General features: G+C 45.4%; 1 protein-coding gene across 2 annotated transcripts in view; it reads right to left on the bottom strand.

Annotated features, from left to right (window-relative positions):
- The window catches only part of galnt11 (UDP-N-acetyl-alpha-D-galactosamine:polypeptide N-acetylgalactosaminyltransferase 11 (GalNAc-T11)), a 30,000-nt gene extending 4,494 nt beyond the window's left edge, over nucleotides 1–25,506 (bottom strand). Inside the window, exons 1-10 of one of the 2 annotated variants that reach the window (XM_042067503.1) lie at nucleotides 25,329–25,506; nucleotides 18,937–19,263; nucleotides 17,268–17,391; nucleotides 15,156–15,322; nucleotides 13,075–13,200; nucleotides 12,136–12,376; nucleotides 8,184–8,301; nucleotides 5,669–5,821; nucleotides 2,716–2,931; nucleotides 1,353–1,457 (exon numbers count right to left, since the gene is read on the bottom strand). In XM_042067503.1, the coding sequence (XP_041923437.1) occupies nucleotides 1,353–1,457; nucleotides 2,716–2,931; nucleotides 5,669–5,821; nucleotides 8,184–8,301; nucleotides 12,136–12,376; nucleotides 13,075–13,200; nucleotides 15,156–15,322; nucleotides 17,268–17,391; nucleotides 18,937–19,222 (1,536 nt within the window). In that variant the 5' untranslated portion in view covers nucleotides 19,223–19,263; nucleotides 25,329–25,506. Of the gene's footprint in view, nucleotides 1–1,352; nucleotides 1,458–2,715; nucleotides 2,932–5,668; nucleotides 5,822–8,183; nucleotides 8,302–12,135; nucleotides 12,377–13,074; nucleotides 13,201–15,155; nucleotides 15,323–17,267; nucleotides 17,392–18,936; nucleotides 19,264–19,996; nucleotides 20,069–25,328 lie in introns of those variants that run through there. The other variant, XM_042067504.1, reaches the window with a different exon arrangement.
- Nucleotides 25,507–25,790: the final 284 nt, after the last annotated feature.

Below are 25,790 nucleotides of genomic sequence, written 5' to 3'. Positions count from 1 at the left end.
AGGATCAGAAGATATCCGTCTTTCACTGTAAGGCTTGTATTTCATGATTTGCATTTAGCAAAAGCCTCAGACAGCAGCAGAGAGGTAATCAGGATTCGTTATTTTGTAAAAGTTGTTTAGCCTACTTCGTTGGACTGTTTTGTAGATTAGATTTATATTATGCCCGTGGATGCATGCATGCATGTTTTGTATTGGGAAGGTATTCATTATCAAAACAGTAAACTCTTCTTTTGTGTCCCTGACCAGGACTCCGACTGAGCACATGGACATGGTCCCTGGGTGCCTTCTGTTGGCTGCCTACCTGAGAGTCACTGCTTGGATGGGGAAAAACATAGCTTTGCCATACGACTATTATATAGTTATTACTACTAACTAGTTACTTACCCCTAACCCTAAAGAAGTGAGAGAGCAGTTATGTGAGGATGGAAGTCAAATAGCACCATAGACCACCATCTACAGTTCTACATTGCTGCCTTGACATTAAAGAATTACAACTTGTGCAGCATTGCACGGTCTCTCCCTACAAGCTTTAAAACTTGGCTTGACTCATTCCCATAGATAGGGGTACTGATTGATAGAGGTTTTGGGATACTATGTTATGTTTCCAAGCTAATATTCACTTTGAAAACGGGTTCTTTTTAGGTGAAGATTGTTTTTTTTTCATGTTCTAGTTCTGTTCTCTTACACTGTACAATACATGTTCATTCAGACAGCCCATGAGTGTTGGCTTTCATTTGATACCATTTCTATATATATGGTCCTTGTGGTTGTGGAGATATTCAACATTTAGTGTTGGTATGTCATGTTGAGCAGGAAACCAACAAATTGGCCTGAAATTGCTTAAAAAGTCATACACACACACAAAAAAACAAAAAAAAAAAAATCAGCTTGTCAACCACCCTAATGATCATGCTTGCACATAAATTGGATTATATTGTCCATTAAAATGGACAAAAAAACATTTTCTAAGCTGACAACCTGGCTAGAACACATGTTAAGGGGTTAAATATTAATACTGGATAGGTTGTATGCTTGTACCAAAAAGTGTCCGACAGAGTTTTAATATCAGTTTTGGCCCCCTGACTATAGTATTTAAATATTACAAGTTATATCGTTATCGCAGTACTCAATAATGTTATCGCATGTTTTCTCTAATATCGTGCAGCCCTAGTTCACAGCACATTTCCATCTGACGTCAACTCTACCTTCCTAAGGTTCCAAAAGGCACATGGTGCTAGTAGCCATGTATGCAGGAGTTCTGAAAATAGGCACGTGGACTTTCTGTGTGTCTCAGCATGACGTGTCCTGCATGTGCATGTGTGTGTGTGTGTGTGTGTGTGTGTGTGTCTTACCTGTTCTCTGTCCAGTGGGTCACACTCTCTGACCACCACCGCTCCTCCCTTCTGGGTGGGTCTGCCCTGCGCCACCAGACACTTGTCAGCCAGAAGGCTACGCAGCTGACCGAGAGAGACAGACAGATTAGATACGACTGAATAGGAAACAGTATATATTACAGTATGCATGCATGCTCCTACTTTCATATCTGTGTCTAGATTTCCTACATGTCCAGTGAGTAAATATGCCATGTTGCATATGACAAACACAGAATATAGCAAGTTCCAACCAGGGAACCATTCTGTCAAGCGACCCTCTCACCAGGAGTAGCGACACAGATACAAGAGGATTATCTCATCTATGACCACATACAGATAATGTCATGATATTCATTAAGACCCTCATGCATAATCCTCTTGTTTAGTAGTTTGACATTTTAACATACATTGAATGGATATTTATTGTGAAACCTAGTAGTCAACAAAGTCTTAATTTATGTCTTTATCATTAGCAAAAAACAACCACTACTAGTGCTGCTAATTACTGATGGCCCTGTTGCTTAGGTGTGCCTGGGTATGTGTTACACCACACACACAGCATAATCAGCTGAGGTTTACGTCTGATTAGCCTCAGCGGTTAACCACATCAGTGGACAAACACAGCAGCGGGGTTCTTCTTCGTTAACGGCTCGCCAATCGGTCAGTCACCACCCCCGTTCTCTCCTCCTTTCGCTGGGGAACACTCCTCCTGTGTAGCCCACTGGAGATGAGAGACAGCTCTCTCTCACAGTCTTATACCACACTGCCCCCTACTGTTCTCAAAGTGGAATCACACTCCTCAGGAGAGTTTCAATTTCATGTGTTTACCAGAGAGCTGTGTGTGTGTGTGTGTGTGTGTCTTTCTTTCTGTAGCCAGCAGATGGCAAACTTGAGTTGCTTTAGACTGAGGCTACTGCACAAGGAGAAGTGGCGCCAGCAATGCAATGTGTTTATTGACTTGATTTGAGGAGACATAAATAAATAAACAAATATATTAATATGGGACCAAATTAGTGCTCTCTTATGCGTCTCTCTGCCTGCATGCCTACGGATTTTCATGCTCAATTTTCATGCATATTCATATATTGATACATATATTTATATTGATCCAGGCTCAATTGTATATATATGGAACCAAATATGTGCTCACCTATGTGCCTACCTACCTATTCATTTCTCCATTTCTGTGTGTGGTGTTGTGTGTGGTGGTGGTTGGTGTGTGGGTGTGTGTATATATGTGAGTGGGAGTACACAGGCAGCCTGGCCTCTTCTCTCACTCCGCAGTTGAGCCTTAAGAGAGCTCTCCGTGAGGCGCGTGGGGGCGGGCAGTGCGGCGTCTTACCCGTCCCTTCTGCAGGACCTTGGGCCTCTTCATGCCCTTGTTGACGAAGACGGGCTGCTGGGGCTTGTTGTGGGCGCTGAGCTGCATCTCGGGGTAGATGTTGTCCAGGTACCACTTGAAGCTGTGGCACTGCAGTCGCTTGCGCAGCACCACGCGCTCGGCGATGTCGCCGTAGTCGCGGTTACGCAGCTCGGGGCGCAGGGCAAAGTACTGCTCCTGTCAGACGAGAAGGAAACAGCGGTCAGTCTGACCACACACCTGTCCACCTGTGAGTCTGCTCACACTACAACACTGCCAAATCTGATCAGGCCATCAGTAGTACAGCATTCATTTATGTTAATATTTACTTTTTTTATTGTTTTTATAGTTAGACAGTTCACATATTTAAGTAACTGAGCTGTGAAAATGAAGAGGTGTGGATTAATACAGGACTGTTGTGACTTTCCAACCATGTCCACTAGTCTCACACACTCCATGATATTCATTAGTTATTAGTTGATGGCTACAAATTCAATGGTTTAAACAGTGTCTAAAAGCAACAGCTTTTATTTGTATGTCCGTCTGCGACTGTGTGTGCAAATGTTCTAGAAGACCATAGAGATCTTTCTTCACCACATCAGACAGCAAATCACCACACACTCATCACACCACACAAAAGAGCTTCTGTACACACACTCTGTGCCCCTGATCCAGAGGTCAGGTAGTCCGTCAGTGGCGTTGTCTAGGGGCAACCAGCAGTGTGTGTGTGTGTGTGTGCTGTGTCAACACACACCACACTCCACACTCCCCTAGCTGGGGCTGGGGTTTGGGTTCCCAGCCATGTGTGCGTCATCCCGCTCTGGTTCAGATCCAGCGTAGCTCTCTCTCTCCCTCACACACTTTCTTTCTTTTTCTCAGTACCATCAGAACAATGATAAGGGGAATCTCTGTAGACCAAGGTTGTGAGTGTGTGTGTGTGTGTGTGTGTGTGTGTGTTATTGGGGATGTTTAAATGACTGCGTGTTTGAGAAAAGAAATGGCACAGGTGTGCACTTGTCTTTGTGAATGTCTGAAAATAAGTTTTGTGTGAGAGACCTACCACTGTCTGTGTGTGTGTGTGTGTGTGTGTGTGTGTGTGTGTGTGTGTGTGTGTGTGTGTGTGTGTGTGTGTGTGTGTGTGTCAAGAAGGTGTGAATATTTCAGTGAGAATCTGGAGACAGAGGCACACCACCCCTTGAGGTGTTTCGCTCCTCTCCTCTCCTCTCACTTCCCCCTCTATTTTTAAACCCCTTTCAAGTCCTCTCTCCCCCCCCCCCCCCACACTTTCCCTCCATCCCACTCCCTCAGTGATAAACGCAAACACTTCACCTGCTCCAAGAAAACAAGCAAGAAAACTATTTACACTTTTTGGAGAATAAACAAAAGTGTACTGCAGAATCACATCAAAATTGCGAAAAAAAACAAAAAACAATTTAAAAATAACTACAAATCAAATTCTGAAACTGCTTCTGTTAAGAAGCCAAGAGGAGAGAATATCTGAGCCGTAAGCACAACAGCAGCAATTACCCATTCGCCTCAAATTTGGGTCGATTTCTCTCAGAGAATGAAAACCAATTACCGCGGGTCTTTGTAGCCGATCTGCGGTTTCGTCAGGGGTGCAATTAAAAGCGTGGGTGGGGTGGGGTGGGGTGGTGTGTGTGGAGCGAATGGAGAGGTGCGGAGGTAATTGTAGCAGTACTGCGGTGGCTGTTCTGCCTGCGTCGCCGAGAGGCATGGGGGGCCCTCGAGGGCCGGTTACGCAACCCTGCGGTACACTCCAGAGACACGTGATCCTCCACGCAAGCCTGTCGCCTGGAGACCAGGAGCTAGTGGCTACAAATCTCGACGACTCTCTCTCTCTCTCACTCACACACACACACAGGGAATATATTTTCTGTTGAAGAGCAGCAGCAGCAGCAGGAGGAGGAGCAGCTGTGTTTTTTCTCCCTCTGAAACTGCCACAGCATCTCCTGACGTGTCACGCAAGAGGATCGCCTGATTGGCTCCATTTATCTGTGCCCCGGTGACACCACAAGCACACACCTGCAGTTGGTGACCCCAGTACTCTGGTCTGGCTTAATTTATGCATGCGTTCGTTTATTCGGTGTGTGTGTGTGTTGTGCCATCTCCCACTAATGGAGCCCCCGCATGACTACATCCATATCCACCTGTCTCCCATTAACCAAACAGCCCAGATAATGCAGTCGCAATCTGTTTTCACTTTCTGTGAGAGAGACAGACAGTGAGACATTAATACGCATCCAACCATTACAAGGGCTTAGTCCAGCAATTACATGCTGACACGCGGACATCTCGCTAATAAGAAGCAACCCTAACGCACCAATGTCAGCAGTCTTGTATGACTCATTATGTTCTGTCTGACTATCTCCATCTCTAGCTCCGTCCCTCCCTCTTTCTTTCTTTCTCTTTCTCTCTCTCTCCCTCCCTCCCTCCCTCCCCTCTTCCCCCTTCTCTTTCCTCCCTTCTCTGGCAGAGAAGCGCGTTTAAAACCCATAATCAGCTCTGCATTAACTAGAATTTGTCTCGCGTGCTGAGAGCGATGTTTTGCGGCTCGTCAGCTTGTTTTCCCTGTGAGCCGTCATGGATGCCATCTGCAGACTCCCAGAGATGCAGATGCAGAGTGGGTGCACGCCCGTGACCCATCAGGAGCCAGAGCTGGTGCAGCTTTAGCCCGTTGCTCGGTCACTTTGCTGGGTTACTGCACTCACTAATGGGAATGGGTCCATTCAGAAGCACGCAATGCCAGTGTGATGGCAAAGGTCACTTTCTCCTAGGGTGTGTGTGTGTGTGTGTGTGTGTGTGTGTGTGTGTGTGTGTGTGTGTGTGTCTATAATCATATCTGTGCATGAAATATGTATTTGTGTGTGTGTGTGTGTGTGTATGTGTGTGTGTGTGTGTATGTGTGTGTGTGTACCTTGTAGTCGTCCATCCAGACGTGTGCCAGCCTCAGGGAGTTGTGGGCCATGGTGTCCTGACCCCCGGGGGAGCCGTACGGCCGTCTCTTGCGGAAGATGTGGCCCACCCGCGAGCATGGGATAATCAGCAGCTGCCCCCCACACATCCAGATCTGCAACAGAAGAGCACAGCTGGTATCACACACACACACACACACACACACACACACACACACAGGTACGCAGTACAAACACATATCACTCTTCAAGGAAGCTAGAAACTGATCTCCACACACACACACACACAGGTACGCAGCACACACACAGATCACTCTTCAAGGAAGCTAGAAATTGATCTCCACACACACACACACAGAGGTACGCAGTACACACACATATCACTCTTCAAGGAAGCTAGAAACTGATCTCCACACACACACACACACACACCACTCTTCAACGAAGCAATGAAGTTATCTCTGCACACACACAGAGATATGGTTACAGCACCCCAGGTGCAGGGCTAAGGTCTGTTTACTGATACAGTGCTCGTTCATTCTCATTCTCCTCATCTCTCACTCTCTCTGCAGGGGGTGTTTGTGTGTGTGTGTGTGTGTGTATATATGTGTGTCTGTATCTCATGTTCTGGATCATCTTTCAAGCTAGGAGGTCATTGATGCCAGGATTTTCTCTAAACCTAAATCCCTTCAATTTTCCAGACGATTTCAATTTGAGATGACTTTACACTGTCATGCCTCAACCTGCTATGTCTCCACCTGCCAGAAGATGCCGTCAAAAACCGCCAAGCCCCCAGGGAATCAGCGTGGGGATGCCCAGTCCACCCATGCCCATGCCAAGCCACACCGGGAGACCCCGTGGCAGGTGATCAGTACAATCACCTGTGCCTTTTTAAGTCCCTTGTGTCAGTGCTTCTGTGCTCGGCCATGACTGAGTCAGACAGACTCTTGACTACCCTGGCCTGCTCGCTTGCTCAGCGCTGCGTTTGCCTCTGGAAGAATGAACCTTCTTTAGACTCTGCCTTTGAATTTACCTACCTTGTGGCCACAGCAGGCGGCCTGCAAGACTTTCCTTTGTTGTTGATGGACTTTTGCGTTTGTTATCTGAAAAACACTTAGCTGAAGAGACTGCCTCTGAAAACCTGTGAGGGCATTGTTTAAGTTCAAGAATAAAACTTACCCGCTGAATTGTAATCCTCTTGTCTCCTGCATTTGTGCTCTAATGGTGTTTTAAAATACACTCCACAAAAACATGCATGTGCTTATACACACACACACACGCCCGCCAATTTGGGTCAGCCACCCACTTGAATGTCCCTGGGTACCACAACTCCCTATCTACACTAGGGGCTGGAGTGACTGGGTGAGGAGAGGGAGAGCCGTGTGTGTGTGTGTGTGTGTGTGTGTGTGTGTGTGTGTGTGTGTGTGTGTGTGTGTGAGTGTTTCAGCTCTGGTTGGCGGGTGCAGGCGGTGAACGTGATCGCTTGGGATCCTCCTCAGAGGTCCTGTCAGCATGCTTTTATTTCAGCACCTCTCATGGGGACAGATCCGGAGCACTATTAAAAACCAGCCGTGCTGAACAGGCCACAGGGATGGATGGATGGATGAATGAATGAGAGAGAGAGAGGGAGAGAGACAGAGAGAAATAAGAGTGAATATGTTTGTGTGTGAGAGAAAGAGAATGAGTGTGTGTGTGTGTGTGTGTGTGTGTGTGTGTGTGTGTGTGTGTGTGTGTGTCAGTGGTAGACGGTGTTCCAGTAAAAACTGCTGCATTAAGACTTCAGAGACTTTTTAGTTACTCCTTGAAGTTTTTCTGCAATTTAAACAGTTCTTTATTTTTCCTTTGCAGATTCAATTCTCTTATCAGATGATAGATCTGCTCTTTCATCATTTTAACCAGCTGGCAGAATTTTCTTTTACTTGGTGGTCGAACTGGGCACCAAAACATCACAAGATACCCTGTTTCTGTGTGTGTGTGTGTGTGTGTGTGTGGCCGACAGAGTTGAATAAAACCAGAGTTGCAAGGTTTTTCATTTATTCCACTGAAAGAGAGAATAAAATGGGCAGATGGACACACACACGCCAGCAGGGAAAGACTGCCGAATGCACTGCTGTTTCACCGGCTTCACGCGTCTCGCCCTTGGCAGTGTGTTTTATTTGATTTGAAGCTGCGAATGCCAATGTAAGGGTAATGAAGGAACGCTCCCAGCCAAATGACCCAAAACAAGAGCAAACGCACTAACCACAGTTGCTGTTGGCCACCAGGCAAGGCCTCGGAGGCTCCTGGAGTATGTGTGAGCACATTACTGTCAGTTTCAGGGTGAATGTGAGTGCATGGCAAGCCGTCATCTCCGACCGAGTCCACACCAAGTCTTCTATCCACTTAGCCTGCACAGCCTTTTAGTTTAGATTAGTCTTTTAGTATACCACACATGTCTGTGTCTATATGCATCTGCAAGTGATGTTGGTGTGCATGTACTGTACACATACAGTGTGTGTGTCTGTGTGTGGTCTTTACCCTGAATGAGATCTCCAGGTTCTCTCCTCCCCAGATGTCCATGCCGCTGTCGTACTGGCCCAGTTCGTTGAAGTAGCGGCGGTCCATCGCAAACAACCCCCCTGCCATGGTAGGAGACCTGCACGGAGAGAACACAGACACGCACAGACATCAGAACCTCAGGGGGTCACTCACTTGACTGCCACTGAATAAATGTCAGGGCCAGACCAAATCAATCGAGTGAGCAATCAGTCAGGCTCCCTGTGACCTTGAGATGACAAATGCACACAGGGGGGCATTGGTCTCATACTGAGCGAAAGACAGAATAACCCACATATCCAGGGCAACTCGATTACAGTTACGTCATCAACGCTGCTTCAAATGAGCTGAGAGAAAAAAATATGCCTGTGAAGTGATTTCGAAAATGGGAACAGTCATGAAATATGGATGGCCCAACAATATTTCATAACTCTTCTGAGACCCGGTGTTTTGACACAACATGCTATACAACCTCCTTTGGCTTGCGCTGAATTAAACAGTGCAGGTCACAGACCGTCACACATCAGCCTCAGTGTCTTCTAAATCAAACAACTTAAGAAGCTCCAGTTCACAGCCTCGACTGAACTGTTCCCAGACCAGTTCCCAGGACATACCATGGGCACCAGGCAGATCCGGAGGGGGGTAATCTGGGTCATCTCGGCAGACTGCAGCACCAGCCTTGAGCGCCAGTCTGTCTAAAAGAAGCCGCCGCACGTCATGTGAGCCTGTGCCATGCGTCTCGGTTCAGACGGAAAAAAGGGCCAACAGCCAGCTATTCCAGCTCAGCGCCTGGGGATTCCCCCACTTCTGTTGGAGACGGCAGGGAGGAAGAAATGGAAGATGGAGGGTGAAGGGTGGGGTGTGTATGTGTGTGTGTGTGTGTGTGTGTGTGTGGTGGGAGGGGGTTGGAAGAGCGGCTCTAGATTTGCTATGTGATATAGAGATACTCAAGACTGTCAGTCAGACCTCACACTAGACAAAGATGGTTCAAATGTGGTGTAAAGATTAGGAGAGGAGAAGAGTGCAAGAAACACGGTTTTATGAACAGATACATACATCACAGAGCGAGCGAGCGAGCGAGCGAGAGAGAGAGCGGGAGAGCGAGAGAAAGAAAGAGAGAAAGAGAGTAACAGACAAACTAGATAGAGAAGGCCCCCATGTGGGAGGGGAGAGGGATATGACTGAAAAGGGATGGCAACGGAGATAAGGCTGAAATGTGCCAGTTCTATTCAAATGGATTCAAAGCCACTCATTACATTACATTACATTACATTACATTACATTACATTACATTTGGCTGACGCTTTTTAACCAAAGCGACTAACAACATGGTAAACAGTAAGTTTTTAGAACAATTCTCACAATTTTAGGACAGTTTAAAAAAAACATTAGAGTACAGTACGAATAAGTGCGTCGGTGAGTGCTGTTTTTAACAGTTACTTGCAGCACCACTCATCTCGTCTGGCTCACAAATGGCCCCGAGGAGCACGGAGGTCTGCAGGGTCAGCTGATGCACCAAGGGCCAATCAGAGTACATTATCGGCAAAACCTCACTAGCCAGAGAAACCACTGGCAGTACCCCAGGTACTGGGCATTGGTTCAGAGTCACTTGGACGAGTGCTCTCACACACACACACGTACACACACACACGTACATGTACACCTCAGGCAATTCAATTTGCACATTCATTAGATGAATTGAACAAGGTATATCTGGTCAGAGGGCAAATCAATGTTAGCTTGTTTACACATTCCTAGCACTGAATAGCCTGAAATCCCTAAGCCTGCATAGGCAATCACTAGAGATGTGACGCTCGAAGCTGACGTTTCGAAACAGTGTCGAGCTTCCGAAATGCAAGTGTTTCGAAAAGTGTTTCGAAGTGTGGTTCAAAACACCCATGTCACGTGACCATGGCTAAGTGAGGCTTCGTGGTGTTTCAATTTGGTTTGGACAGGATGCCTATGCGCGAGCCAATTACCCGAGTAAACACCTGTTTGATCTAAATTACAAAGTCCCAGAATGCTTAAAAGTCATTCAAACACATCCTATCTTTGTGGGTTTTTTTGTGAGGAGAGAGATTGAGAGATATAGCGACATATAGCGATTGATAGTGCATTCTTGTTATTGGTAGGTTAGTGATATAGATTAATTGACAGGCTAGAGACCGACAGTGAGCGATAGATATAGTCTAGTGACCCTTTGAAATACTGGCAGGAGAGGAGAGTGGTTTATCCAAACCTAAGTGTGATGGCAAAAAAATGTTTGTGCATGCCAGCAACAAGTGTGCCTTGTGAAATATTTTTTTCCAAGGCTGGGGAGGTTTATTCAAAAACAAGAAACAGATTAAATGCCAAGACGGCAGAACAATTGTTATTCCTAAATAAAAAATTATGTTGACATACAAAAAATGTGTTGTTTATTTTTCCCATGTTGAACCTGATTAGTCTAACCTGCTTCATTCATACATCCTTTATTTCCCGACAACATGTTCCCAAAAAAACCCCTGGGCCATAAGCATAGCCTACATTTTAAAACCATTGTAGCATTTTCCTCTCCAGCATATTCCATAGGATAATGTACTATGAAACTGAAATAACAAAACATCTGTAACTGGCAGATATAAAAACGTTCTAGTTACTGAAGGCATACTAGTCTGAACTTCTTAAGCACCAGCAGGGAGTTGAACACCGGCCGCTCCAGCCGAATGCAAGTGTGTTAACCACTGAACCATGTGGCTGTGGACGTAATCATGCGTTCTATGTTGCCTATTTATATTCTTCATCTGAAGCAGTTGTGCTTCACGGTGAAAATGTGATGTTAGCAAAACTGGCCACTAGATGTCACCATGGAGTTACGCGTGTCGGATTGTTTCGAAGCCTCGACACAATTCCGGCGCAATTGCTTCGAACGTTTCGTTGTTTCACAAAGTCTCGTTCTGCCCATCCCTAGCAATCACAAAAATCCGTCAATACCTGGTTCATATTAATTGCATCCGATGGCAATGAATATTGAATTTACACCAATAAAGCCTGGAGTCTGAAAATAAATGCTAATTCACAAACCACAAAATCACTGGAAGCACTACTTTTATTTCAGCTGCTAAAAATGGGGATTTCCTTGCTAGCACAAATGAGGATGCTAACTCCCAGCAGAGATTTACAAAAACTTAAGTCAAATAGCTTTAACTTGGGGTCACATGTATCCCACAGGACTGACCCGTTTAGACCCCATCAGGAGACCGGAAGCGGTTTTGTTTGAATCTAATCCTATAGGATTGCCCAAGTTATCCGTATTTTGTACATGCTTTTATCAAGAGCAACACGGACTCCCAAACCCAGGCTAACCACAGCTACAGTACCACTGCTCCACTAAACTCGTGTTGTTAGCCATTGCAGTTTTTCAACGGAAGATTTTAATCTTCTTTTCCGGAAAATCTCTGGCCCTCTCACTGATGCTACCACTAATCCCACTTCACCCAGTAATGGGTGCGCAGGGCAACGCAGATAAGTATAGACTGTAAATATAATGCAATTTGATTTAATTTCATTATTTATTTATTTTTTCATACTTTAACGTACAGAGAAGTGTGTGGTCTCGTTGGAAAGCCCCACTTCTGCTCTGTCACGCAATAAAGGTTTCATCTCGTTGCGATGGACAGTTGGGAGCGAGGTAACAGAAGAAAGGGTGTGTTTTTTGACGCACTTTGCGTCAATCGGGTTCTAAGGGTTAAGTTGCGCCCTTAAGTTATACCCTTAAGGTCTTCACTGATCTATAAAATTACAGGGAATAGCTGTGTGAGAATTATGTATTGGACATGGTCACTATTCAGAATCAACATCTTGATACGATATGTATTGTTTCATGTTTTCTGCATCATGAGTCCTAATGGTATCGTAGGCTTTCAGGCAATTCCCTGACTTCCCTCCTCCTCACCTGAAGGGAGCGTCAGGGCCGCTGAGCTCGGCGGCAGGTACAGGGTCCCACTTGAAGTGCAGCCCCCAGTTGAAGCCGCCGCGCACGATGGGCGAAGGGCTGTAGACCAGCGTGTCGGCGCTGATGATGTCGATGACGGGGCACACCACCGTGTGGCGGTTCTCCTTGATGGGCGTCAGCAGCGGCTGTAGCCAGGCCTCGTTCACCTCGCAGTGGCTGTCCAGGAACACCAGCACCTCGCCTGCGGCAGGGACGAGAGCCACCGCGGGAAACGTTATTTTGACCACACGTAATACTCAGCCAAAGATTTGTGTGTCAGAGGATGATTGCTGGCTTTGTGTGTGTATGTGTGTGTGTGTGTGTGTGTGTGTGTCTAGCTGAAGTGCATTACGCGATGGGACATCAAGTGTGTGTGAGTAATAATGCAGCGCACCTGTGGCATGTTAGCCACTGAAGGATAAAGCGTGTGTCTTTTTGTCTGTCTATCTGTCTACATTATGCCCACAGTGTGCAGTGTTACAGGGAACCTACAGCAGGCGCGTTACTGAAGCGTTCTGTTCGCGTTGCGTCTGCTGCAACAATTAGCTTCCACTGTAATCAATGGAAGTAGCTACACCAGACGTGATAGTGGTGCGTACGTGTGAAAAAAATAGACCAAAATAATAAATTAATAAAATAAATAGCTTCCCTGTTAGGTGCCAAAGTCTCAGGTGTATGTGTGTGTGTGTGTCTATTTCCAGCTATTCTATTTCTGCTCAGTCACCTGTAATATGTAACGCCCTGAAGGATTTGGTGTGTGTGTGTGTGTGTGCGCGCAACTGCATTGTTGCTCAGTGGTCTGGAGAATGTTTGGGGGAAACGGATCAGGTGCATTCTGTGTGTGTGTGTGTGTGTGTGTGTGTGTGTGTGTGTGTGTGTGTGTGTGCAGTGCTCACTCACCTGTGGCATGGGAGGCTCCGATCATCCTGCCCCTGATGAGGCCCTCTCGCTTCTCATTCCTCACCAGCTTCACCTTGCCCTTCAGATGCTGCTGTAGGTACGTGTCCAGATCCTCCTTCAGGTCAGCTAGAGACACACACACACACACACACACACACACGCAAGCTCTTACACAACAAGAGCAGAAGCCACTTTCCACCACTGTTGAAACCCTGCTCCGCTATTTCATTGTTTGCCTTAACTACATCAGTAATGTCAGGGAGTTCATGCGGCGCTGCTTATTACAGCTGAGCACTACCCTGCTGGGTTGGGCTCCATTTATATGCCCTGGTTTTCTAGCTGGGCCAGACCTGAACAGCAGCACATTTTAAAAAGCTTCAACCAACGAACACACAGCACGGCATAACACAAAAGGCTGTTTCCAGGGAACCGGAGACTCTAACAAGGGGACAAATGTGTGAGAAGCACACCATTTCAATAAGCGTTTCATGCTTTGAAGGTAAAAGCAGCGCAAGAGCAACATCACTGCAAGTCATCGCTATTTGTAAAATCACATGTTCTGTCTGGGAGAGTGTTTCTGCTGCACATCGTACAGGGCTCGAAATTAGCACTCGCCAAGCACCAATGGCAAGTATATTTTTGTGTTGAAGGCTGAATTATGGCAGGTACTGCAACACTTTGGCGTGTGAAAAACGGCTGCTTATCAACTGCGAGAATAGTCAGTCTGTCACGTTAAAGTGGCTTGCCATATCAACTCTGCTTTGCATCGCTGTTTTGTTCGCCTAATGTTGATATGGTCAGGATTTATTTTCCGATAGGCTGTTTGCCAAAATGAGAAAATTAATCTTCAGGAGTCTTAAAGTTGTTTGGCTACCCTGTCATGCATCTGCTGAGAAAGCAACTAGATCGACAAACAAACCCGTTGCCACCGTCATATTTTTGCAGTGGTCATTATAGCATAGATTACTGACCAAGATAGTAAGATCAACGCAATTTGTTCGCTCTGCTTCAACACTGTACATTATAGGCTACAAAATTATTGGACCTCCGAACATAGGGAAGGCCTGTTCATTTGAACGGAACTTGCAGTGGAAAATCTGCATAATATGCTAATGATATTTACTAGGCTACTTTCAAAATAGTTGAGAAGCATTGTTTAGTTTTGGCTGTTGAGAAGCATTGAATGGTTTTAAAAAATATGTCTGGCTGCTAATTGTTTTCATCTACCAGCCACTTTGTCTAGTAGGCCAAAAAGTTAATTTCGACCCCTGTATGCACGTATACTGTTCAACCACTGCAGCAGCCTCCTACACCTTCTGGAGCCCCACAATCGGTTCTGTTCAGCAGGACCCTGAAACTTTGGTGAAATCGGACCAACTCTTCCTCTGCAGCAGACGCCTGGAGAGGGAGATTAGCTCAGCTCAGCTCAACTCAACTCGGGCTGTTGGCGAGCCGCCCGGGCGCACCGCTGCCAAAGTGCTATCTGACAGGCCGCTTCAGAGGCCCCTACTGCTTTCCCAATAGTTGAAATGACACCAGCATCGACTGCACTTATTAACTCGCACCAAGTAGGTCACACATAAAAGCCTGACAGCGCCGCCGATTCCACGAAAGTGACAGTCGAGTCGGACGGCTGGCGCTCATTGTTTGGTCTCTCTCTTTGTCTCTTTTCTTCCTCTCTCCACTTTCCCATGTCGGGCAGTTTCATCATCTGTTCTTGCCACGCATTGTTCTAGAGGTCTTCTCCATCTGCATGATTGGTTCCTTATTTTTCAACCAGCCACATTTCTCATGGATTTTTCATGGCTTTCCTTCTCACTCACTGTCAAACTCGCTCCCAATCTTTCAATTTGATTGGAACATCAAGCTCGCTCTCTCTCTCTCTCTCTCTTTCTCCCTCTCCTATTCTTTCCATCTGTTGATTTCCTAATGTCTGTCTCTCTCTCTCTCATCCCTCTCTCCTCTCCCAGCAGTCCTTCCTTCCCTCACCGAGTGAGCAAACACAGCAGCAGACGTGCACCGCCTCGGCAAACAGCTGACTGGAAGGGGGGGGGGGGGGGTGCAAGGGGGAAATAACTTACCAAGCTCGCTGTTGTCGTCCACCAGGATGATCTCGTGCAGGAGGTAGGCGGGCGTGCGGTCCAGCACACTGTGCACCGTGCGCAGCAGGGCCGAAAGCGCCTCGTTGAAGAAGCAGATGACCACGCTGGCCGCCGGCAGGGCGATGGGATAGGAGCGCTCTTTACATCTGCAGAGGGACAGGGGGGAGGGGGGAGGTTAGAGGAAGTGATTAAATAGTGTTGCCGTGCTTGCTGTGATTAAATAGTCTTGCAGTGCACTTTCTTTGAATACCAATAGGAATCGGAATCATATTTTTGTGTTCATGAAACCTTTGCTTGTGATGTGAGATCTATTGATCCAAGTTCAAAAGAACAAGCCTTTCAGTCTGTGTCTGTGTGCATATGTAAACTTCTATGAACATGTGTAAAGCAAACACAAAAATGGGCCAACCAGCTTTTACAGAGTGCCAAAACCTGTACTTTAACCCAATGAAAAGGCCCTGTAAACCTGCGAAAAGTCCTGACTCAACAAACACCCACTCGTGCAGCAAGGTCACATGGCTAGAATCACCGGACCCCAGTAATGATTGCCAGGCCCGCCCTGGTCCACACTTCCAGCGCAATGGCCACAGTTCCAACACACGCACTTGAGAAGGAATCAATTCCCATCAGTGTCCTGTGTGAAGAGTGTGACTCGTATTGATGTGTTAGGTGAGGCGTAAAGAGATGCACACATGTTTGGGTTGACCTCTAGGGATGCCACCATTTTGTTAGGGACGCTGCTTAACATATTTAGTCATTTAGTATAGATAGATATATATATATATATATATATATATATATATATATATATATATATATATATATATATATATATATAACATATAGTCCATGCTCGATAGAAAAGCTGTCTGCTGGGATTCCTACCCATCTCCTGTCATCTGCAATGACAACACTTGCAGTTGTCATTGCAGATCAAACGTAGAACTGCCACGTGCGTCCTCTATGGTATAGCTCAATCTCTCTCCCTACATGTGAGAATTTGACTGACTTCGCTATGCATCACAGTCAAAACTGCACACTGCATCTTGAAGGCTCTAAGCCTTGAAGTGCATGACGGTCACAGTTCACTGGAGCTTTCACGCCCATCTTTAGAAGTGTCAGTCACCCAGGCCTCCCCCAGGATCCCACAAAGAGAAGCTCTGCACCGCCTGCCTACAGGTACCACACACACGGTGGCTTCTTCATTCCTAAGGTCTAGGGAATTCTAAGCACATTTTAATCATGTCTCTTGCTCGCTGTTCACATTTGGTCCACTGAATCAAATTACTAAAATTGACATGGTTGGCTTGTGCACTGGCAAGTGAGCCTGATGTTGACCTGAGGGAGTAATTTAATATTACAGAGCAGGAATGCATATTGATAGCAGGAATATGTTAGCATGATCTGAGTAGGAGTGGTGCGGAATACCTTTAGAAGGCTCCCACATAATGAAAAAAACTTTTTTTTTTATCTCACTTTAACCTGGCAGCTGAACCAGCTACTAGAGGACCAAAAATGAGAGCTTAAGATACACACAACACACAGTCATATACGCACTGAGAGAAAGTGGAATAGAACATTATGTCCAATATTCCAATATATGGTTTAATGTCCTGCATTATGTCCAATATTCCAATATGTGGTTTAATGTTCTGCATTTCTCATTAGTAGGTCACTTTGATACTAAAAGTATGATTCTATGTAATGACTGTATGATATCTGTACTGTCTCTGTGTATATCTCTGTGTGACTATTTATAGATAAGTGGGAATATTATGACTTTGCAGTGTTTCACTGTTCTGCATGGCTGCGTCAGTAGCTATCTGCTCTGATTCAGTGTAGTCCATGTGAGATGGGATGACCAACGCCATCTCCAGTCAGCCTGGAAGGATACTTAAACCCTAACTATTTCCTTGTCCAGTTAGAGCAGCTGATGGATCTTTAGGTGAAGTCATGCTGTCTCTCCATTGATGTGCATCATTGTAAATAAACTCATAAATTCATACTATTGGTCTGACTGGGTCTCTATTAAATCTATGGTATCAAAATTACCATCAGCACACACACACACACACACACACACACACTGACTTGTCATTCCTGGTGTCGGGCAGGTCCCTGTGGTAACCCAGGCGATTACTGATGAGCACGTTGAAGGCGTGCTTGTGGTAGCCCATGTCCCGCACTTCCTGATCTTGCTCGTTAAAGATCATACCTGCAGAGGTAGAAACATCAACATCAGGTGAAGTGACAAAAGAAACTGATCAAAGCTCTCAAGTCTCCATGGAGCTCTTCTGTGGCCGATTGTGCTATACACAAAAGCTGGTGGGTGCTTGAGTAATGAGTGGACTGAGCTCATCCATCTTTGCAGAGCAGTTTTTTAAATCTCTTACATCTCATGTTCGGGGGTGGATAGAGAGTTGCTATGGAAACAGAGCAGTCCCTTTGAAAGCCATGGACATGGGCTTCAATTGACCCCGGCCATAAGAAATCCTTAGCATTGAACCCACACACCAGCTTAGACCGGGACTGACACACACACACACACACACACACACAATCTGAACATCTTGCTCCAATGTGTTTGACAAATGACATCAAAACAAATTCTCCTTTTCTGCCAACTTTTTCCTCGCTCTTCAAATTCATGTGTCTTTTTACAGTTTATTTCAATCACTCAAACCTCAGTCCGTCGTTAAAACACTGTTTCGGCGAGCAGGGATGATATTGGACAGACTGCTGGCATTTAAAAAGGCAGCCTTGGAGGTGTCATGAGCAATCAACGCTCTCTTTTCATTCCTTTTTTAATGAGCGACCATGGGAGCTAAATCAACACACCACGTCTCAGCACTGATCTATAATAGGGATGGGGCTTGTCAGCCCGTCAAGGCCCATTCCTGAGACGGAGAGCGCGCAGAGCTGGGAGAACTCATTATTTCAAATGCGTACAGCTCCGAGTCTTGACAGCCATGATGCCCATCAGAGATTGCTAGAGGTGTGCAAATGCACTGCCTGAAAAAAATCGCATTAATCGACTACCCCTGGTGACAATCTAAATTAGTCTCACACTCCTCCCCCCCCCCCCCCCCCCATCACTGTGCAACTATGGTAACGAAATTCATAAAATTAATTCAGAGTGTCGAGCGTTTTCACAGGTAAGACGCCTGAAGCAGGATTTGTACATCTTCAGAAAGTTGATGAAACTGAAAAGAAACTTTATATGCACTTTTACATTACAGAATTACAAACAGACAATAAAGTTTGACATTTTGACAAATGTTCACATCTTGTTCACAATGTTCCTGCCTGCAGCTAAAGAGACGCCACGACAATCTTGTTTTGAAGTTTCACTGCACTGTAAGAAGTGAAAGCTGCATACTGTGAATAGCATCTGTTGCAAAATTTCTCATGGCCACATCCTCAGAGAAAAAAAACTCAGCGGCACCAGGAAACTTTTTAAACCTTCATCTCATTTGGCCACAAAATGTGGCACCAATTACATTCATGTTGGCTAGAGTAATAGAGCTGCAAAACTCTGAGTGTCATTTCATCTATTTTACATGCACACTAAGCCATCCTCCCACACACACAGGCAGACACATACAGGGCAGGCAGGCACAAACACACACACACACACACACACACACACACACACACACACAATGAAGTGCCTTCTTCATTTAGCTTTTCTTGAGCCTTTAGTTTTACAATGCAAGTCTAAAACCATCAGCACAGAAACTCAGCCCTAGCCTAAACTCACCCATCTCTGGCGAGAGGTCGGCCGCCTTCCAGGCGTTGGCGCCTCCCTTCCCCCCCTCGCGGTGTCCACCGGCGGCGCCCTTGTCGCGGTCGCGCCGCTGCTGGACCCCGGGGCCGCGGGTGTAGCGTGGCTGGAGCCGGTGTGACTGAGGCCCCTGGACGGGCACATGGTGCAGTGAGACCTGGCTGTCCTGGCCCAGGCTGAAGTAGAGGAAGAGGAGGATGGACCACGTCACGGAGGTGAAGAAGCAGCCATAGCAGAAGTAACGCAGAGTGACGCTGCCCATGGTCGCCCTAGCAACATGGTCGGCGGCCCATCTCTATAACCCTATGGAGAAGAGAAAGAACAAATGGCTAAGGATATCAAGAATCACCACACATCAGCACAAGACAAACAAATGCCTTTGCAGTTACACAGCAACCATTTTAAGCAATACATCATCGACAACAATGTGCCAAGGTGTGCATGTGCTCTTCATTCACTGACTACGGAGATAAGCTTCAGGAGTCTTGGAGATACGTGTTCCAAATGTGTGACTAACTGGACTGTTTTGGAAGGCAGCCTTCTTCCACTGACTCGTGTCCAGTTTCACGTGAATAAAAACGTGGACACATGAAAAATAACCAACAGCTACAGGGAAAAAAATGGTTCTGTTCCCTGGTGAATAGAAATAGCCCTCTATCAAAACACAAAAAAAGAGAGAGAGGAAGAGGAGGACAGTTCTGAAAGAGAAGAAAGCCGAGGTATCCAACTGGACGTTTCATTCAGACAGACACGCCGCTTGAAGTCCTCTCTATTTATAAACCACAGAAACACAAAAACATTGTTCTCATCTGTGCCTTGGACGTGTTGCGCTGGCAGAGAGAGAGAGCAAGCGAGCGAGCGAGAGAGAGAGCAAGCAAGCGAGCTAGAGAAAGCAAGCGAGCGAGCGAGAGAGAGAGAGGAACGTCCAGCATGTGTCCGCAAGAAACAGTGCCAGCTCCCCTTAAAAACACGGCAAAGTTGCAGGGGAAGGGAAGGAGGGAATGCTTTCTTTAAAAAAAAAAGAAAAAAGACTTACAAGAGACCAGAGGGAGGTCTAGAGAGTCGGGCTGGAGGAGAAGAGATGATAGATGACGAGAGGGAAGTGGGAGAAGCGAGGGAGAGAGAGACAAATTGCCGCTGAGGGCTTGTGGCATGCGGCTGACTGGAGACTCATCAGGACAGACAGATAAGATAGATGATGGGGGGGGGGGGGGGGGAGAGAGAGAGAGAGAGAGAGAGAGAGAGAGAGAGAGAGGAAACAAACAGAGAGGGAGGAGCAACACTGTGTCAGGGGAACGCAGATAGAACACATTGATAGAGATGAAAGAAAGAACTCAGACAAGAGAGAAAGGGGCCGGACGGTGGTTTGCAAGTGGAAATAAGAACATACACATCCATTAGCGCTCATTGGGTGGGGGTGGGTGTATCATGTGTGTATGCATGTGGTGGGTGCCGTTGTGTGTGTGTGTGTGTGTGTGTGTGTGTGTGGCACACTACTGGAGATGGAGGCTTTTGAAGTCCTGGAGTGAGGACCATGTGGATTAACTGCTGTATATAAGTACATCCCACATCTAGGCTAAATCCTGTTCACCCCAACACACAAACACACACACACACACACACACACCACTATGTACACCACACAAAACACCACATACAGACACAATACAGGCTAGACAAGGCCAACACATATCCAGCCACACAAGCTCAAGACAGAATGCACCAGATATCCACATGCACTCACAAAAACGTACGAATTACGAATCAGTACCTGTGTGTGTGAGCGTGTATGATGAAGATGGCACACTGGTAAAAGAGTGAAGCAAATTAGAGGGGATGCACGTCATGCCACCTCAATGGCTCTCCCTCACGGCCGCTTGCACACCAGCAGGCGCACGCGAGCGAGAAACGAGGGTGGGGCACAGCGCAACTCATGCAAAAACAACTGCTACTGTAGGCTGCCCCTTCATCAAGCGAAAAATAAAAAAAAACTCTCCAACCTGAAGAGAATCATTGCAGCAGAGGGGTTCTCACTTCTCCTTTTACCTCTCCCTGCGGTCTCTTTTAAAACACCACATACAGAAACCCGTGAGCCCTCCTCCGTCCCGTGACTGAAATGTCGACAGGATATTTGCCAGTGCCTTCCAGGGGACAAAGGCCTTTGCAGCTCCCAGTGCATGCAGTAAACTATTAACGATGCTCCGTTTGATGTGGGATGAAGATTTAAAAAAAAAAAAAAAAACATTGGCTGAAAGAGGCTTACAAGTACGGGGAAACTTTAATTAAACGGGTGAGGGGGAAAATAAGATGATAGAGACTTTGCCAAGAGCTTGATTGCACCATAGGATGTTTAAACAGAGCATCCTTCAGTAAGAGGCTCTAGGGATGAAAGGAAACAGACTTGACTTCGGATCTTAGATCAGCCGCATCTGATAGCAGAAGTTATGTTCAGATATCTTTGAAACAAGGACAACGCACTAATCGGGTTGCTTGTGAAGTTTGTACATTAATTAAATCACTACACATTAAATATGCATGTATACACATACATTAAAACAAAAGGTTAAGAGAACACATAGAATAGCTATTCTTTAGCCTAACATTCAGTGACGAGGACATAAAAGGAGCTTTTTGCTTGGTTAGTCTAGTTCACTTCTACATTCTTTCACTTTGCAGTCTAGTGCTAAACTAAATAATCTGTGCTTTCTTTGTTGTTTATTACAGACACACACACACACACACACTCGAACTCAGCATGATGCCTGTCACTGGGGCAGCGGGGTATTAAAAAAAATGAAACGATTAAAAAGCTTAACACCAGGACAGACACTTAAATGCAGGCACTGGGTTAGCCTATATTAAGCCATGTTGACGAGACGACAACAGCGAGCTGGGCGTAAACCCAAACACACACACACACACACTTGTGCACACACGCACACACACACACACACACACACACACACTTGTGCACACACGCACACACACACAAACAAACACACACTTGTGCGCACACACACACAACTGGAGGGTACATGACTGTCATCCCAGAGCACTAAATCTAAGGGCTTTAGCCAGCCATAGTCGTGCCCTCTCTGCAGCTTTACTCTCCCTTACAGTGCAGGCTAATGAGACAATTACTGCCATTGAACCATGCGAGATCTAAGAGATGCACAGAGCAATGAGCCGCCTTTCACTGTGAAAATAATTCTAACTTAGGTTCAGTGCTCATCTAGAATTTATGTAATTTGGCAGAGCCACCGCACAAGGGCTAAAATTTAGACAATCACTGCATTGAATGTGTGCTGCTGCACCATAACAATCAGTTACACTTTGCATTGAATAGCGTACATCAGGGCAAGTATAGGCTACTGGCTCTGTATACGCAAAATAGAAACTCAGGAATAGAAATTGTATTCTACCGTCCAAAGTAATTCCACCTCAGTGTGTAAAAGTTAAACAGCAGAGGAGGGAAAGTTACCAGGAGGCTCTCTGCAAGGCTTTGTCGAGACTTGGTAAGTGGGGCTGCTCAAGCATCTGACCTCCCCATGGTGTACTAAAGAGAGGCTATGAGTGTACCGCAATGTGAGAGCTAAAGGGAAACTCAATACTTCATCAACAATTAACAAGAGTGAAGAGTCCTACCAGGGACCTGAGCCAAATTTCCCCCTTTGTCTAATGCATCGCTTTCAGCGGCTCCCTGGCAAGACTGGTTCGTTCTGACTTCATGCACAACCTGAAGTCATGCTGTATTGAATCCATATTTGTCTTTGCACCTATTGAGAATATTTTGCCATTCATTTTGAAGGCTCTGTAAAATGGTTCGGCTTTCATAGCCATAGAATTAGACACAGCCTGTAACTTTAACATCTACATCAGGTCTACACGATGCATACGGTTTCACAGTCCAGGATATTGCCAGCATAAACATAGCTGCTAGTAGAATAATAGTCATAATGGAAAAAAGAAGAAAGAAACCATGTTCATTACTCAACAACAGCACATTCAGACAATGAATTATGATGACTGTTGTCAGGGCCACATGTGAGCTCTGTACACTTCCTTTATTCTTTTGTGCTACAGAAAAACACAGAGAAAACAGACATGCCACAATTAACGGCAGCTATGTGTCCATGCTGAGAGTCTGTGCTAAGCACATGGGAAAGTTCGTACTCAATTGACTTAAGATTGAATTTAACCATACACGAGAGGGTTCTGAAAGAGTTCAGATGTGCTGCAGATCTCTGCATAGTTTCAAGGTTAATGTGCTATTCAGCCGAGACAGTGCCTCTCACAAGTGAAGACAGCAGTGCTTGGCTCAGGCCTCGGTTTCCAGAAAAGCAGCCCCAGAACAGAAGAACAGGAACTATTACAGTTCTCCTTTAACACCATTAACTTCCATCATCTGGTTTAAGGTCAGTTCACATGGAACCTTTAATCTTAAGAGATGTACAACTTCATAATTGGAAATGGTGAAAATATCAGCTCACGCTAGCGTCTGCATCAATGGATCCCAAAAGTACATCCAAATCCAAGCAATTTCTCCAAGGCGTGGAGATAATAGGGTATTGTCTGAAAACACAGACTGTGTTCAATTTCAGAGCTTGGAGGTGGAATTTGATGGAAGTCGATTCTGACCATGGCGCAAGGGTGGGTAATATAATTTATCACGAGGTGCCTTTACCCCAGAGGACAAGGTCAATTTTCAGTGTGTTACTCCAGAAATAATGCAACCTCAGGCAAAGACAATGACGTTTGCTTTACATCAATGTTAAGGAAAAAAAGGAACACACAACATTTAAACAGAGTCAGCTTGAAACCCTTCCTGGACACTGACAGAGTAAAAATCCAAGTACTGACAGCTATAATTAAACACCTAAATTCTAGCTACAACTGAGACAATACAGAGTGGCTGTGCTAACACACTCCCTTTGCAGGCTGCTTGTGGTCTCAGGATGTCAGTTCTATAGATCGACAAGGGAACTTTTGAGGGAATGACCAGCAAGAGAACAAACTGGGGCAAACAGAACAAAATGGGGAGTGTTGTTGGTTCAGTTGTGCAGACACTACAAACCAAATTTGTAGTAGGCTATATGACAAAACTACAGCAGGCTATTTATTTGCCTAGCTATAAATTCAAGAACTTCTGTTCCAACACAAATCAAATTACAGGGAAAAAATAGTTCTGAATCATCTAAAACACATTTCCCAAGAGGGTTACCCCCCAACTGCTGTTAATCAAGCTTTCTTCACCAACATTTGAAGTCTGCTTCTTGTGGAACTGTATCCAACTAAGGTGATTTTGCATTGTCACTTCAATTCAAAGACTGCACAACTGGAGACCGACCTTGATAGTGTCAATTAAAGAAAGGCTACAGGTCACGAATGTAACAATAGTATGTTTTGTAAAAAAAAAATAAAAAAAAATAAAAAAAAACATAACAAAGACGTAGCCTAAACTCACATCACAATGCCATACAGACACAGGTCTATGCTACTCTTACCGGTGCGTGTGGTTAGAATCTGTGATTAGAACGCACCTACTGTGGTTACTGTTAGTAGCCTACCAAAATATCCACCAGTTTTGTTCTAAAGCGGACTAGATTGGTTAATCTATGACTATTATGGGTCTATTTAACTGATACACATCACTACAAATTCGGAAAGCGTAAACTCAAGGATTTATCAGTCCTCACTGCCACCGCCTACTAAATGCCCCGAAATTGCACTGATCTGCATATAAAAGAAACCACTTCAGGTTTCGATAGCCATAGCTATAACTAGTAAGTCGCAGGGTCGCGTAGCAGTTCTATTCGAGCGAAAGTTTGATTACAGAAACGTAGCTACTTGCAGAGAGACACACCTACTTCAAAATCAATTGTCTTCAAATTACCCACATTTCAAACAAATCACTACAACTGGCAAATGTATAAATGTTACCAAATGTAATGGTCAAACTAAAATAATCAGCGCGTATTCAGAATCCCTGTTAGCAGGCTAACTTCTCAAGCTAACGCCTTAGCTGGCTAGTTACCTTAGCTGGGCTGCTACAGCTATCAGTGGTCATATCGTTACGAACTTAGATACCAACAATTGTTGATCACGACAACCGCAGAATTAACAAATGTGGCTACCAACGAACTACATCGTCAAATAAATGCTAAAACGCAAACAATGCTTCCAATGCCACTTCTACAACATTCATGAACATGGGGATGTGAGTAGTAAGAGCGCATAAGTGCATGCTTTCCAAGGAGCACACTACAGTCCCAGCTCTCAATTAATCTGTTTGTAACATTGATCTTGATAACAGCTGGCAATAGAAGCTAGACATGATTACAGAATGAAGAAATACCACTGATACTTACTTGACAATAAACCTCCCAGCATTGTGTGATAATTTCGGCAAGCCCCGCTGCTCTACCCCACTGAAGTCTCCGTGTTGCTGGTCTGGATAGGTTTCTGTAAAACCTCAGCATGCATCGCCGCCCCGTGACTTGAGTGCAATAGCAAATCCAAATCCTTTACCAGTGTTTAGCCTGCTTATTCGCTGCATGGCACACTTAGGGTACACCTCTGCATTGTCTCTTATCAGCTCAACAGTGCCGGCAAGATTATCAGTAGGCAAGAGATGTGAAAAAAAAGTAAAGGTTGCGTATGACATTAAATGATGTAGCCTAAAATATCATTGCACTTGGTTAAACCAATAATTCTGCAGTGCAATGATATTTTAGGCTAGCGTAGCCCATAGGATCTAGATCTGTGATAGGAAGAGTTCACTTGCAAAAATACCCTTGTTACCTTTATTTATTTAAGAAATAGGTCTATTC

This window comes from Alosa sapidissima, chromosome 17 (assembly GCF_018492685.1).
Source record: "Alosa sapidissima isolate fAloSap1 chromosome 17, fAloSap1.pri, whole genome shotgun sequence".
Lineage (NCBI taxonomy): Eukaryota > Metazoa > Chordata > Actinopteri > Clupeiformes > Clupeidae > Alosa > Alosa sapidissima.
Note: the sequence above shows the minus strand (reverse complement) of the source record. Positions and strands in the feature narration are given on the sequence as shown.